This window comes from Danaus plexippus, chromosome 4 (assembly GCF_018135715.1).
Source record: "Danaus plexippus chromosome 4, MEX_DaPlex, whole genome shotgun sequence".
In the NCBI taxonomy this organism is placed as follows: Eukaryota; Metazoa; Arthropoda; class Insecta; order Lepidoptera; family Nymphalidae; genus Danaus; species Danaus plexippus.
Genome location: NC_083538.1, coordinates 1,611,941 through 1,625,871, shown reverse-complemented (window position 1 = coordinate 1,625,871; position 13,931 = coordinate 1,611,941). Strand labels below are relative to the sequence as shown.

Below are 13,931 nucleotides of genomic sequence, written 5' to 3'. Positions count from 1 at the left end.
TTTCCATCGTAAAAATTACATTTATTTGTTACATGAAGGATTCTCACTAACATTTTGTTAATTAGCATTATAAGTTCGAGATATCTGACTAGGCGAGCCAATTAAGAGAAACCTATACATACAATTCAAATTTAATCGGTTAAAATCGCTGTGAGTTTTAAAAAAAAAAAACGAATTAATAGCGAGGACACATTGTTTTGTAATTATATATTTTGACTGTGGTATTAAAAAGAATAAAACAATATTTTTGTTCGACGTAACCTGTCACAGACAAAAAATATAAAAAAACAACACTGCCACAGATTATGTAAAAAATACATATTTAGATTTACAAAAATCAAATTCTCCTTTTACAGGTAAATAATTTTTAATGTCATAAGTCAATATTGCAAGTAGAATATAGATTTGAAATAATAAAACAGGCTGGCGTATATGTTGACAAAGCTAGCCTTAACTACAAGTGTCAAAAGACAATAAACTTCCTTTAAAGTACCTACATCGATATATTGTTATGTAAAATTATAATATTATTCTCATTGTTCCATCTTAGCAACGTTAATTAAATTAAATTTTAGAGATTCTCAGCAAATCTGTTGATATAATTAAGTACAGTTATATTGAACGACATAAATCGCGTTATGTTCCTGTATAAAAGCAGAAATTATACGATTTATTAAATAACTTTATGATGCAGGGAAACATTCGGTGCGATCATTATGTAACTAGTTTCAAGTTATTCCGCTAGATGGCGCTGTTTCAAAGAACAGTTTTGACCTCAATGTAATAGGTATGTATATCGTTACATCTAATTAAAACTAAGCGAAATATATACTAAATGGAATGTTCTGATATTGAACACTTTGATCACGTGGCATTGCATAAACATTGTCATTAGGTGCAGTTTGTGTGAATGCGTCTTTAGGTAATATAATTTGATATGTTTTATATAAATTAAAATTTTAAAATCTAACACAAAAAATAAACAATTTTTTGATAAGATTAAATAAAAATAAACCAAAATAAATTTTCTTTAAAGAAATATCCAACCTTTTTTGTTTTATGATAATGATTGGCATAATATTAAATGTCTTAACAGAATACATACATGTCAACGACAATAATAAGGATTAAAATTTAAAAAAAAATTAACATCACAAAAATAAAATATTTGAAAACGTTTATAATAGAATTAATTAATTAATAAAAAAAAAACAAATCCAATAACATTCTGAGTATTTTAAATAATAGTTAAACATATTTTCTAGTTCTTTTAGTCAACCGGTAAGATAAACGTCTAAAGAATCTCACTCTTGCATAAGAAATTTTAAGAATATATTTATACCACTGTAATATCAAAGAAAATTAACATAAAAATATCTGAGTTTGTGACAAAAAATGTTTCAAACGTAACCTAAATCATAAAAATAATACTAAAAATACTTTAAGTGTAAAAAATTTTCATTCAGAGCTATGTACATTCCACTTTCCCGGCTCTAACTTATAACTTACTCTATATACACTGGTAACTTTTTTATAACTAATATATGTGGTTATATACAGATGGGTATACGATTCATATGATAGGATAATGATAGGGTATATTTGGGACTTGTATAAATGTCATATAATATACTAAGCGAGTCTCATAGTCATTAAATTTTACTAACAATTCCTATTGTCTGATATCTTTGTGTTAACCTGTGAAAGGACACATTTCTTTACGCGCTATGAAAACGAATGATTCAAATCAAAAACACCCGCACGACGGACACATTCATGGAATGTGTGAGAAACTTGGTCTAAAGCTCAATACAGTTCGTCAGCTTGTGGTGGAGTTAGCGAGTACTAGAAAACGAATTGCTGGCTGAGTCTCTCGTTGTCGCACTGCTGGAGGTGGAGTATCGGTTGCTCGGAGTCGATGCAGAGGCCGAGGGTGTTGTGCTTGATGAAACTCCTCCGCCTGGTCCACAGCTGGTTGTGGTCCGAGGGGTCGCAGACTGCGAGGACCACCGTCACGCTGTCCTCCTGAGACAGTCCCAGGCAGAGCGACTGGTGACGTATGAGGCCGTTGTCGAAACTCCACTCCTGATTCCCGCCAGTGTTATGACAGGGATACATCGCTGGAATATGAAGATGAATCACACTAAGCTTAGTCTATAAATAATTGTCCTTTCGATGTCCGCTCTACAAACTATTCCTTATCGAAAACTATACCGTACCAAAGAAAAAAATAATTTTTATTTAAGGCCCTACTGTCGAGTAAAATATCTACTATATATGGCCATAGTAAATAAATATTTGTAAAGTTTCTTGGATGGTTCACATACCGACTGTCCCATCGACCTGGTGCCCCATGGTGTCTAAACAGCGTGGCCCCTGCTTAATGGCAATCGAGTTCCCGAAGGTGGGGACGCGGAGTTCAGGGTACACGTGCTCCAAATACCAGCGGAACGGCTTACAGTGAAGTCGCTGACGGATGGAGACACGCTCAGATATACTGGAAAGGAAAAGACAGAATGAGGACCTGGTGAGAAGCTATCTTATAGTAAACACAAAAATATCAATATCTTTGGTAGTTTTTCGGGTGAGGTCTCTGAGAGGAATAGCTTTGTATTCAGTGTATTTCAATAAAACAATATTGTCCCATATTTAATTGTTTTTATGTTTTATTTTGGACGACGTGTAAGAACTTAGTCTTAGGCTATTTGATTAGATATTTAGTACTTTTTCTTTGATTCTATTGTAATCAACTTGAATGCCAATACACAATACATGCACTCACTCTCCAAAGTCCACTTGTTTCGCCAACGGCTGAGATCTGTAGTAGAGTTCTTTATAGTCATCCATCCATACTTCCGCCGCTCGCCTCGTGTTCCTGGCGAACACCGCCCCTGACCCGCCGGGGAACGAGTAGGGGTGGCGCTTCCTGAAAACGTGTCCCACCCGGGAACACGGCACGATCTCCAGCGAACCGCCGCATTGCCAAACCCTAAAAATATATTTAGATTCAATTATTAAATAGGTTTATTTATATATAAACTATTTAATATATATGTGTGTGTGTGTTTTTATAAAGTTACCTGAATGAAATCTCCAAATTCTCTCCGCCCCAGACGTCCATCTTCATGTCGTATTTGCCGAGCTTGCTGAAGTATTTCCGATCCATACTAAACAAGCCCCCGGCTATCATCGGGGTTCTTATAACTTGAGTGGGATCACTCAGTCGGGCGCCGCGCTCGGCTTGCGATAGATACTCCCACTAGAATAATTTTGTTGTCTATTATAGATATATATAGCTTAAATGCCTAGCTATTTCATATTTATATTGTACGTTTATTTTAATTAAGACTCTATGAAGCTATTTAAAATTTTTGCCATAGTACAATACATGTGATGAATACATCTAGCGTAATCTCATATAAAAACATGTATTCTCAATATAATAAATAAATGTTTTAATAAAATCTAATTCTACTCTTGAGACATAATAAAGTTTGAATGAAAAACGAGACAAAAACACTCAACCACATTTTTGCTTTCGTAAAACTTTAGGCGCTTAAATTATATTAATGGAACTGTTTTAACGGAAAGATGGAATTTATTTTTTCCGTTATTTCGTTATCATTGTTATTAAAATGCTATAATATGTAAATAATAAAGTGAAATTTAATTAATATAATGTTATTGAAGGTTGTTTTGAAATTTTCACGTCCGCGATATCGTCACTAAATGAATTTATATCAACGTGGTGTTTGGATGTGGGTCGATCGAGACAATTAAAGAGGTGGCTTACCTTGAACACTAGATTCCAGTCGAAGCCCCCGCGCAGGTCCGCCGAGGCCCCGATGTATTGGAAAGTGTCCATACTGATGACGTCGATGACGGGGCAAACCACCCGAGTTGGGTCCTTGAACAATTGGAATAATGGAATTGTATGAAATAAATATTATATAGCAATAAAGTATAGATACTCTGAATTTTGTTAAACGATTCTCATCAGTACTTAATACAGAGCGAGTTTTCATTCATGCGCTACATACATCATGACAAAGATTCAACGAGTAGCTGAGCTTTCAATTTATAATAGCAACGTCACTATTGAGCATGTACTAAGGTATGTATACTTTCGTCAGCGATCAACAGTTCTATATCGTAAATAATTCTTTATAATAACGAATAAATGTTTGATGTTCGAGATAATTATAATTGGATTAATAAACGGTTTTATAAAATTATAAAAAGTGAAATAGCGAACTGTAATTGCTCTTGATTCTCGACCACATTATTATTTAATGTACTGTGATGAAATCTCATACTGCGATATTGATTCAGTAAGAATATTAATTTCTTGCGTTTATAAAAATCGTAAAAAATATATTAATGTATATTAATGGAAAGGAATAAAGGAATTTTATGGTGAAATATAACGTTTCTTAATAAAAACACCAAGCCAATTTATTTTAATACTTTCCGTTATGTCAAAATTGCATGACAATAAAGTTGTGGAGTTAGATTTTAACGTCAATATTATGTCACACTCGCGTCGCCATTTTGTTGTCGACTTTATTATTAATCAAATACACTGCATATGCAGTTGATACAAAATTAATAATTAAAAATGACATAAATCATTAATAATAATATTAAAAATAGTATGTTTTTAAAAATCTACTTATTTAAATCATAAAATATAATGTTTAATACATAAACAGGCAGTCTGGGCACAGGAATTAAGTTTCCGATTTATCGATAACCTATTAATCGAAATGTCTGCTTTCAAATAAATCGTTTAAAAATATACCTATAAATAATAAAAGGTTTTATATGGTTCCATTAAGTTAAACATTTTCTTATTTTGTAACTTTTCCAACTCGGTGCGTCAGAACGTTAATTCATTGGTTTTAAAACATCAAAAACAAAAAAAAAAACAACATGTTTTTGTGTTGGCATTTATAATCACACAAGCTCGAGCGTCTAGGATAATGGCGTACACTCCGGTTTTTCCAAATCGATTTTTCAATTAAAATATATAAATTAAATGTTATTTATCATGCAATAAATATTGTGATAAAATCTCGAATTATGTTCATTATTCCTTATAGCTTCGTATACACAGCGGTGTTTATCAAACAGGACTTAACAGTTTATAAATACGATTGCATGGAAGAAATTGCTTAAGCAACAAATCCACCATTTTTATTTTTTTATCAGGTGTTTTTTGTTAGATTTATTATGTTTTTTTTTTCGTGTGCGTTATTTAATACTATACTGTACATTATGCCAACGTCAGATAATACTTGTGATTTCATGACCTGTCAGAATGTATGGTTAAGGTTGAATGATGTGTCTTTTGCGACTATGTCAAGGCCGTCTGATACGAATGTCAAGCCTCAAACCGGTTTTGACAGTGACACCCAGAGATCCATCTAATCAAAATAAGGCTCTATTACTTAATACTAACGACCAAATTGGAATGTCCCAGATGTTGTATATTAATTAATTTAGGTGGTCTATTGAAAGTGGTTCCATACAGTGTGTCTAATTGGTAGTTGTTCCACTTTAAGGGCATTGAATCATTCTAACCACAGAGTAAAATACACATACAGTATAATTTAATTAAAATTGCATATTAAATTTCTGTTTTTTCGAAGAGTTTAGGACAAAAAAAAAATCCAAACGATGGCTCACTCCTAGTTTATTATTTAGAAAGTCAAAAAAGAGACCTTAATAAATATTATTTGGACATATGTGAAACAGTATTACCAAACGTTGCAATCTGACCTCGTACTACGTTATATCTAACATTCTCGAATGTACCTGAGACAATGCAATAAGATGGTACGGGGTGAAGGGATACTGATCGGTTTACGCAACGCCACATCTTCCGTTCACTGCGCCTGACTGAGTTGCGCAACTTATAAGAGATAGCGATTTCAAGTAATGTATGGGAATCATCAGAATATAGCGATCTGCAAGCCCCTTCTAATTTCGTCACTTCGTCGTCGTTTTAAACATTATTTGTTTTAACTTGCAAACTATTTCCCCTAATTATTTCATTTAATAATGGTTTATTTCAATCATTATTTAGATTCCAATTACGGAGACAGAAAAAAATATCCGAATCTTTGATTCTGTAATAAGTAGTGTCATAGAAAATTCTACAAAGATTTTTTCGCATCTTACCATAACAAGCGGGTTATAGCTGGCATAAACTTTAATATGAGTCAAATCAATTATAAGAAAATCTTTGACGGAATTATAAAAGAATGTAAATCTAAAGAGTGTGTTCACTTAGCCAATGTCAGACATATTGGCAAATCAAAAAAAGACAATCGCATACAAAACTTTCAAAAGCCACCGGGAATGCAATGTACGCGGAAATACTTGAAACATGACAAGGCTTTATAAGTAACCTATGAAATATGCAACCTCTTTGAACTTGCACCGTCACAAAGCAGGATATCTGTGGTAACACTTTCAAATAAATCGCTTTTCCGACACGACGTCTTGCCGAGCTGTAGCTTGTCAGTTAAGAAATTTTCCGGGCATCTGTCATGTAGTCACAGAATAAACATATATCAACATTTCAAATATAAATATTATATTTTTTGATCTGATAAGTTTTACTAGTTAATTTTTATTTAAACTTTTTTGTGGATATAAAATTCTACGCTGATGGAATAAAAGACGTGATCGTATTTTTATGAAATGAATAATTATATTGATAGAAAGAAAATTAAATCACGAAGAAAAGTCAGGGTTTCTATACTGTAAAGTAAAAAATATGATTAATAACATGTGACTCTTCAATATATATGTAGCTATAACTAATCTCGTATATTGGAAAGTTTACCTAATGTGTTAGAGGTAATATAAAACTTACCAAATAAATATTAATTACTTCCGATTTATTTAGTAACATCGCTAACAATTCCTGTCATTTAATTTTATTGATACTCCTGTTACCGTTTATGACGTAACAAGTTTGACTTTTCAAATGTGACATATCTATAATAATTTTACAAAGTACAAGTTTAATAATATTCTAGCCAAAGCTAGTTCCAAAATAAAAATAATGAAAGAATATAAAAAGATGATTTACGACCAGTTTATTGTATTTAAATAATAGCCGCTATTATTTCAGCCATATTTATTGTGTATAGAACATTCTGGAAACCGTATAAAGATTCATAGGACGAAGTGAACGTTTGTCCTTGACATTAGGATGCGATCCGCGTCTCGTCTGGTAGCAAAAATATATTTGGTATATACACCTGCCAACTTTTCTAGCTTGTTCTATTATAGCAACAATATAATTAAAATATAACAATAGTTTTCTTGGGATCACATTTGCTGCAATGGAACTGACACGTCGAATGTAGTTTGGAATAACGAAAAACGCGTAGGACATCCGAAAATATTAATTTTATTTAAATGAATACTCGCGAAAGTCTAAGATGTAATAATATTATGATATCACTAACGAGAAAGTGAAATTTTTAACCCCTGACGTAAAGAGAGGTGTATTCCGTGTTATAAGTCCGCCAGCCATTTTATTGTTGTTGATTGTTCTTAGCTATATTCGGTTAATATCGGTCAAGAACTGTAGGCGTGTCACCTCTTTTCGACAGTTTTGGCTCATATTTACCGCATAAACTGCTTTTTTTTTTAATATTAATAAAATTTAATTATTGTCTATTTATGTAAAGATATCATTTTCATAGTACTCATTCATATCACACGATAATATCCAACTGCCAATCACTATTAGATACTATAAGATCTAAGAGCAAAATTTAAGAGCATTAAAATTTATTCGCCAAATGTTGTAGTGTTGTAATAAAACAAGCATTTAGAACATATAATGTATATTAACTTGAGTTATAAATGTAACTAAGTCGAATGAGACGACGTATGAATAAAAATGAATACCAAATATTGTTCCTCGAAGGACAATGGCGACGCTTGTTGTATGTATGTCTTTGTGTCAGTGTAACAACCTCACTGGCACACAGCTACGGAGGTCGTCTCTTTGTAACAAACATTTCATAGAAATAACCTTTCATTGTGTTATTCTCATTGACGCAACATTCATTATTTTGGAATTATTTAAATTTTTTCGTTTTTTGAGTTTGACGTAAAATGAGAAAGGAGGTTTTTTTTTTATTTTTAAATTTTGGTTGCGTAAAATAATATAAATATGTATTGCTTGTCTGAACAAAGCATTCTCCAAAACAAATTTCATTCTCATTGGCTAGGCGGTGTAGTCGTGGTAAAGGTATGAGCCTGGAGAAATTTAAGCATTTATAATGTCAGAAAGAAAAATAATTGAATACTCTTCGCATTTTCATCGAAAGTGAGTCTTAAGTTATATGATTATCACAGAATGTTCTGAACAAAGTTTTCTTATTTGTTTCTTTCACGTCATATGTATACGAGAGTTGGGGCAAGGAAAACTTAATAACTATTGCAACTTTTCGATGTTTATTTACAAAATTAATTCAAAAGAAAATATCTCTTTTAAGTAAATTCGATAAAAAATAAATATAACTTTAGCGACAAAGCCTGCTTGATACGTGAGAATTTATACCGTGTGATGTAACCGGCGCCTCGCCTTCCAAACTTATACCTGGCATATTGATTTAATAAACGAAAATATTCATGAAAATATTCAGAGAATATATGTTATTAATAATATTTAATAATAAAGGAGAAAATATAACATAACTATTTTAAATACTATATAAAGACTCAAATGCGACTGACACGAACTTGTGATTTACTTGTAAGGTATCTCAGTCGCTGTGTGCACTAAGTTATCCTGTCCTGTTATTAACTAATATTTTAACTGTCATATAAAAATATATGAATACAATATACTTTATACATATTTCTATATATATATATATATATATATTGCGTGTTCTTAATATTTTTATAGGTCAACAAACAAAAAGTTCCTATATCAAAACTGGATGTATGGAATAAGTTCACGCCGAAATGAATAAAAAAAAAACTTTGAATGCACTGGCTGTTTGATTTTACGACGGGAATAAATGAATTGAACGGATAAAGATTTCATATAAAAAAAAATATATTTTGTTTCCTTCCAATATTTTAACGAAAATTTTCAACACGACTTTTTTTTGGGCTTCCATTAAAATTATTATTCGTTGGTTAAATTCAAATGTTGGTTTAATCGTTTTACGACTCCATAATAATTCGCGCCAAGTTTCGAAATTACGTGTTGCGTAATATAATTATTTTGCTATGAGAAACAACCTCTCTATAATGTTATCCGTAATAACTCAGTGCTTGGTGCTTGGTGGAAGTTAATCAATACAACGTGATTGATGATGCATTGTTCAAAAAATTGTGAAACATGTCACTTGATATTGTTTCATATAAAAATGAAAGAATCTATACATTTATGTATTTCTTTGGTCTCCATTATGTATAGTTAGTAAAGTTTTTAATACATTTTTTCGTGTAAAACAAAAGGTAGGAAGACATTATCAAGTTATAAGCCATAGTACAGGAAGATACGGTTTAACATACACGCGGACTTTGAATGTAAAAAACAATATTATTCGTTAGAAGTACATCACTGATTTCCTTATTTTTTTTTTTATTAAAAATCTTCAAAACTAGACCCTCTTTAGAGACATATAAGACCTTAAAGGCATTACCTCTTTGATTCTCTGCAACAACGGCTCCAGCCAGTGCACATTACACTCCACGTGGGAGTCGAGGAAGGTCAGTACTGGTGCCGTGGCCGCGTCTGCACCTCTGACCCTCGACCGCATCAGACCCTCGCGTTTCGTGTTACGTATAACATGAACCTTGTGTATAGCACGCAACGCTGCACCATCTTCGGCTGTTGACCAGAAATTAGTTTACCAGCTTTTATACTAAACCGATGTATTTTTTTGATCGTTTGTTTTGTTACATATATATTATATGTGTGTGATAAATAAGTGATATTGTTTTTATATTCATTTATTCATATAAAATAGGATCATAATGTATATAATGTGAGATAAGCTGCTGATTTCTTAATGAAATTAGCCTTCGAATGCAGCGTTTCGAGTTGCAAGTGAAATGGTCCGGTGATTGTTCGCACAACCGACAACAATGTATGTGAATAATGTTTTGCCTTCAAATAAACAAAATTGTGTTATCATTGTCTAGTTTCCAGCGTTTCTCATAAATGATTCACAATGACTGAGATTTCCCTACAGATTTATACGATAATTATAACGCATGTGCATGCAATTATCTTCGTACACCCATACATAGATACTAGTATACTATATATATATATATATATTTATAGTTATATAATAATATAGAAATGTTAATAGTAAACTTGTGTTTGTGTGGATTGTTCTAGAAAGTATGGACCCTTTTAGAATATTGTGTCCTCGTCGGTAAATGTACGTCGTAGTCAATGATTAATCGTTCAGTTGTTTTAAACCATTTGTAAAGAACAATTTCTTTTTTTTTTCCAAAAACAATTTAAACGTCAAAATGCCAACTTCCAGTCATCGTTACATGTTTTTATGTAACCATTTTGTTTAATTGTATGCTATACGAATTTCAGTAAATATTTAAAAAAGGAATTAATTTTTAACAGAATGAAAAATGTCCATCATTTCGTTATTGTAATTTGCGTGAAATGAAACGCGTCAACATAGATTTTAAATTACCAATAATGAAATAATTATATTATTATGTACTGAAAATCTATAGATGTATGTCGTATATTATTAGGTATTAAAATTACTTACGGTTATCACTGAAGTCATCGACTAAAATGATTTCTTTTATAAGGTGGTCTGGACTCCTATTTAGTACACTGAAAGAATAAAAAAGAATTATAATCTGTCAACAAGGAACTGTCAATGTCATTGAAGTGTCAGGTTAAACGAGCCAACTGTCAAAGACAATACTCGGCAATATTATTGATACTTGTAAAGCATCGACACACATTCAGATCAGATTATTGCAACAATAAGTTACAAGTGATATTAACACTGAATCACATTGCATATGAAACGAATGGTTTCCTATAATGTGAAACAAACATCATTATCTGTTGGATTCAATGGAATTTGGACGATATTTAGGATATCGCTTCCGAGTCACTTTAACAATTAACCTTCGAGTCCTAACTGGAGTTGGTATTCACCAACGTTTGATCATCAACCATCGTTTGATCGTTACCTACGCTACAATCTACTGGGTTTCCTTTTATACTTGATATTATTTTAATAGCAATAAGTAATAAACAAAACATGGAAAAAGAGTTGACTGTAAATTATACAATCCATGTCAACATAGTAAATAGTGGATTACCTCACGATAGTTCTTAGCAGTGTGGAGCGAGCTTCGTTGTGGAATGTTATGATGACGCTGGTCTGTGGAAGATCCTCATCGTACTTCTTGAGACGGCACCTTTACATTAATTACGTTAATGAGATCTTAGACTTTCGCGAGTTTCATTTAAATGAAACTAATATCGTCTGCCCGTTGTCACGGTTGCTGCAAAGTAACCGAAACGTCGGGGGTGGGTAGTTTTAAAAATAACAAAATAAAGCATAGTAATCCTAAAATATTAGTTGCATTTAATTACGTTTTCTAGAGTAATTATGATAGTAACAGGAACGTGTTAGGAGAAAAAAAATTGTACGATAAAATATAAGACTATGACTATTATTGTATAACGGGAAACGCTTCGTATGTAGTTTGACGATGAAAACTCGGACTAAGTATATGTAAAGGTTAATATTGAGGCGGTACTTAGTTACATCATTACGTGTTAATACATATAACATTGAAAGAAAAAATATGATTAATTATATAAATAATTTCAGCTTTAACATAATGTTCTTAGTTCTTAGATATATATAGAAATATATTTAATATCGGAATTAAAAAATGTATGAATTTTGAAATCTATATTTTTTATATATACGTTATAGACACAGTGCATTGTGTATTTAAGAATTCAAAGATAATACATTATACAGTTGTCTGTTTATAATAATTTTAGTAAAAGAAATTTATGGTAATGTCTGTGATACGGAATAATTTCATAGGGACTTCAACAAATTCTTTGAAGCAACGACATGAAAAAGAAATTGAAATCATGTCGTCATTATCCGTTTGATTGAAATAAAATTTAATTAAAAAATATTTATTTCTCTCACATCGAGTTCCTGGTGTCGGGTATGAGACGGTTGCTGGGGAGGTTGTCGGAGGCCGCTTGGTTGAATCTGTTCCTGACGTAGGGGTCGTTATCTCTGACCCCGCCAGTGACGTAGCCAGTCTCGTCGAAGTATCTGCCAGTACTGCCAGTAAACTCCTCGGGTGCTGCTGGACTGCTCTCCGGTTCGTCCACATGCTGTTTTATCAGTCGCAGCGCTACGTTCTCCTCCTGATAACAAAGAATAAATTCAGTTCAGTTATGAGTTATATTTATGGAGTGTATACAGCTAACGACGTGTGTATGGTTATACATAAACACGTTAAATGTTGACACAGATAAAGAAATATATTAAAATCTATATATATACTTTTTAAGTAAAAAGATGGTTATAGCGAATGAAAATTTGAACGTCAGGTTAAAACAGTAAAACAAATATGCTTGATTTTTTTGTTTACTGGATATTGGATTGAAATATACATAAATACGTATATGTCCATAGTGATATTCGACGATTACAATCAAGTGTTGGATATATGTTCCTGAATCAATAAGATTCTGTATTAGCGTTAGATAAGATAGGCACAGATTATAATTAGGATAGATTAAGGAAGCCAGAGACAGCTTTGATGTTTTTTTTTTTAATTTTCGACGAAATACGTGTTTGAGATAATCGTTGCCTGGAAAGATAAAAAAGAAAGAAAGGATAATATTGTTTAATGAATATTAGGATGCGCAAGTTTTTATTGTATACGAAAAAAGTATTGGACTATTTTCACTTACAGGAGCTCCTGAGGCATATTGCGAGATCAAATTTGACGTTCATAAACAATATTACGCCGCCTACACTTTGACAAATTAAAATTGTCATAATAATGCTGTTTATATATTCACTAGGTACCAGCCCCGGCTTCGCATGGGCTCTTTATAAAAATATGAAATTGCCTATTTAATTTTCAGACATATTAAACTCATATTATGATAACTTTCAAATGGATCGCCCGATTTAAGTGATTTAAAAATTAATTTCCAGATACTTATGCAGGCTTGAAAACCAAGTAATTTATTTTGATAAGACTTAATACCGTATTTATTTAAATAGCTTCCCAATAAACGCTTTAGGAATAGCAATATTCACAACTTATCCTTAAGGTATAGACATATGCCACCGCGGACTTTTCTGCAGACCTGTATAAGATACACAATTCCACCATAAATTATTTTGTTATATCTCAAAGACTTTAGGCAGCGTTTTCGTTAAAAGCTCTCATATGGCTCATGTTTACCAGACATCTTTAACAAATATCATTAATGTACAGACAAATAAATACATAAACTTAACAAATTATATACTAAAAACTTCCTCAAGAATCACGCTATCTAGTGGTGATCACATTTTGATAATTGGTGCGGTAGTTTTTCCGTTTATCGCGAACAGACAGACAGACAGACGCGGCTAGGGACTTTGTTTTATAATATGTATTGATGTTATTGTTTGCTTTTTATTTTTTTATAATCTTCAACTATCTCAGTTTACACAATAAATAGATCTTGTTGTTGAATTAAATGTTGGTTTGACAATGTTCCTCGAATTATGTATATTAAATTTTGCAATATTATAAAGACATTTATGAGACAGACAAAGACATACATTTATAGACAAGACATATTATAAAGACATTGTAATAAGATATTTTATTTGAATATAAAGAGGAATAATGTG

General features: G+C 31.8%; 1 protein-coding gene across 1 annotated transcript in view; it reads right to left on the bottom strand.

Annotated features, from left to right (window-relative positions):
- Nucleotides 1–13,931, bottom strand: part of LOC116768468 (polypeptide N-acetylgalactosaminyltransferase 2) — a 40,969-nt gene continuing 27,038 nt past the window's right edge. The window contains exons 2-10 of the mRNA XM_032659201.2: nt 12,213–12,439; nt 11,359–11,457; nt 10,791–10,858; nt 9,690–9,877; nt 3,794–3,907; nt 3,081–3,259; nt 2,783–2,989; nt 2,328–2,497; nt 1–2,120 (exon numbers count right to left, since the gene is read on the bottom strand). Of these exons, the coding sequence (XP_032515092.2) occupies nt 1,846–2,120; nt 2,328–2,497; nt 2,783–2,989; nt 3,081–3,259; nt 3,794–3,907; nt 9,690–9,877; nt 10,791–10,858; nt 11,359–11,457; nt 12,213–12,439 (1,527 nt within the window). The 3' untranslated portion in view covers nt 1–1,845. The remainder of the gene's footprint in view (nt 2,121–2,327; nt 2,498–2,782; nt 2,990–3,080; nt 3,260–3,793; nt 3,908–9,689; nt 9,878–10,790; nt 10,859–11,358; nt 11,458–12,212; nt 12,440–13,931) is intronic.